This window comes from Eublepharis macularius, chromosome 13, assembly GCF_028583425.1.
Source record: "Eublepharis macularius isolate TG4126 chromosome 13, MPM_Emac_v1.0, whole genome shotgun sequence".
NCBI classification, from domain to species: domain Eukaryota; kingdom Metazoa; phylum Chordata; class Lepidosauria; order Squamata; family Eublepharidae; genus Eublepharis; species Eublepharis macularius.
Window position 1 is genome coordinate 39,411,594 of NC_072802.1, and position 1,471 is coordinate 39,413,064.

The following is a 1,471-nucleotide window of genomic DNA, read 5'->3' on the forward strand; positions in this document are numbered from 1 at the left end:
CCCTCGCGTTTGCCCAAGTCGTTCTCCCCCAGTTGAATGATGAACGCATCGGGGGGGCCGAGCCGGCGGGCCTGGCGAACCAGCATCGGGAGGAGGGAGTCCCACAGCATGCCCCGTACTCCCATCCAGTGGATCTGCAGGCGATCTTCCAAGCCCAGGTGGCATCCCCAGCCCGATGACGCCGCATACTTCCCGGCCCAATGGACGATGCTGTGCCCGCAGATCCAAACTGACCTTCTTGGCCCTGTGGAAAGACCAAATGAACAACCACCACGTCAGTGCCCGGTCGCCCACTGCGGGCGGATGTAAGAGTGAAAGGCCCGGGACCGCCAGCACCCCACGGCCATGATGGCCTTGTCCGGCAACCCGAGGTTGGCTGCCTCCGTGGCGGCTCCAATGCGGAAGGAATGGGTGCCGAACTCGGAGGGGGGGAACCCCGCCGACCCCAGGCAGGCCCGCAGGAGGGACGCGAACTGATAGCGGGTGAGGGGAGAGAGATCCCCGTGGATGAGGAAAGGGCCCTGCCGGGAGGGACGGACACGCAAGTAGGCCCCCACCGCCCGCACTGGGCACACCGGCCCCTGCCGGGAGGCCCGTAGGCAAATGGCGGCCCCTTTCCCGCGTTGGTCTGTTTTGGAATGGCGGATAGTAATGAGCACCTGTCGGGGGGACCAGGCCACGTCTGTGAAAGACAGTGCCCTGCCGTTCGTGTCCGCCCGAGAACCCGCCACCAGCTCGCTCACTCTGAGGGCCCCGAAGAAGGCCAAGGAGAAAGCGGTGCGGAATAGCTGCACCTCGAAGGAGGACCAGCAAAGGTCAGGTAGCACCCTTAAGATGCGGCGCAGGATGGATAGGGAAATGGGCCGCCTCCTGTCTGGAAGGGGAGGGACCAGCCTGGCCCAGCCCTCTATGGCCCTGCGAGGGATGAAACCGCAGCATGGGTCAGGGAAACCTAGCGCTTTGCAGAAGAAGGACACAGCCGCCAAGTCATGCCGCATGGAGCGGGGGGCCCGCCCCAGGGCCCGCAGATGAGCCAGGTACCGCAGCACCTCCTCCTGAGAGGGGGGCCGAAACGCCCCGGCCCCCGCCCCCCACGTGAAGCCCCGAAAACGCTCAACCGCTGCCGCGTAGGACTTGAGCGTGGTAGGGGCCACAGAAGCGAGTACTCCCTGCATCACGATATCTCTCCAGCCCGCCATAGCTCCTCCGGAAATGGGTCGGGGGTACGTTGAGCCTCTGGAGCCAGCGCAAAGAACCTCTCCATCTGGAATCGAGACAATGCGTCTGCCAGGCCGTTGTCCACACCTGCTACGTGCCGGGCCGAGAAGGTAACGTTAGCTGCCAGACAAACCAGGACGAAACGGCGAACCAGCTGCATGACCCGCTCAGAGCGAGAGGACTGCTTATTGATGACCCGGACGGTGGCCTGGTTGTCGCACCAGAACACCACCCGCCGATCCCGTAGGACCTC

The 1,471-nt window shown here is 64.6% G+C and overlaps 1 protein-coding gene across 1 annotated transcript; it reads right to left on the bottom strand.

The window, feature by feature from the left end:
• Positions 1 to 275: 275 nt before the first annotated feature.
• LOC129340934 (integrase/recombinase xerD homolog) lies at positions 276 to 1,175 on the bottom strand. Its single transcript, XM_054995829.1, has one exon. The coding sequence runs from the start codon at positions 1,173 to 1,175 to the stop codon at positions 276 to 278; it is 900 nt and encodes a 299-aa protein (XP_054851804.1).
• Positions 1,176 to 1,471: the final 296 nt, after the last annotated feature.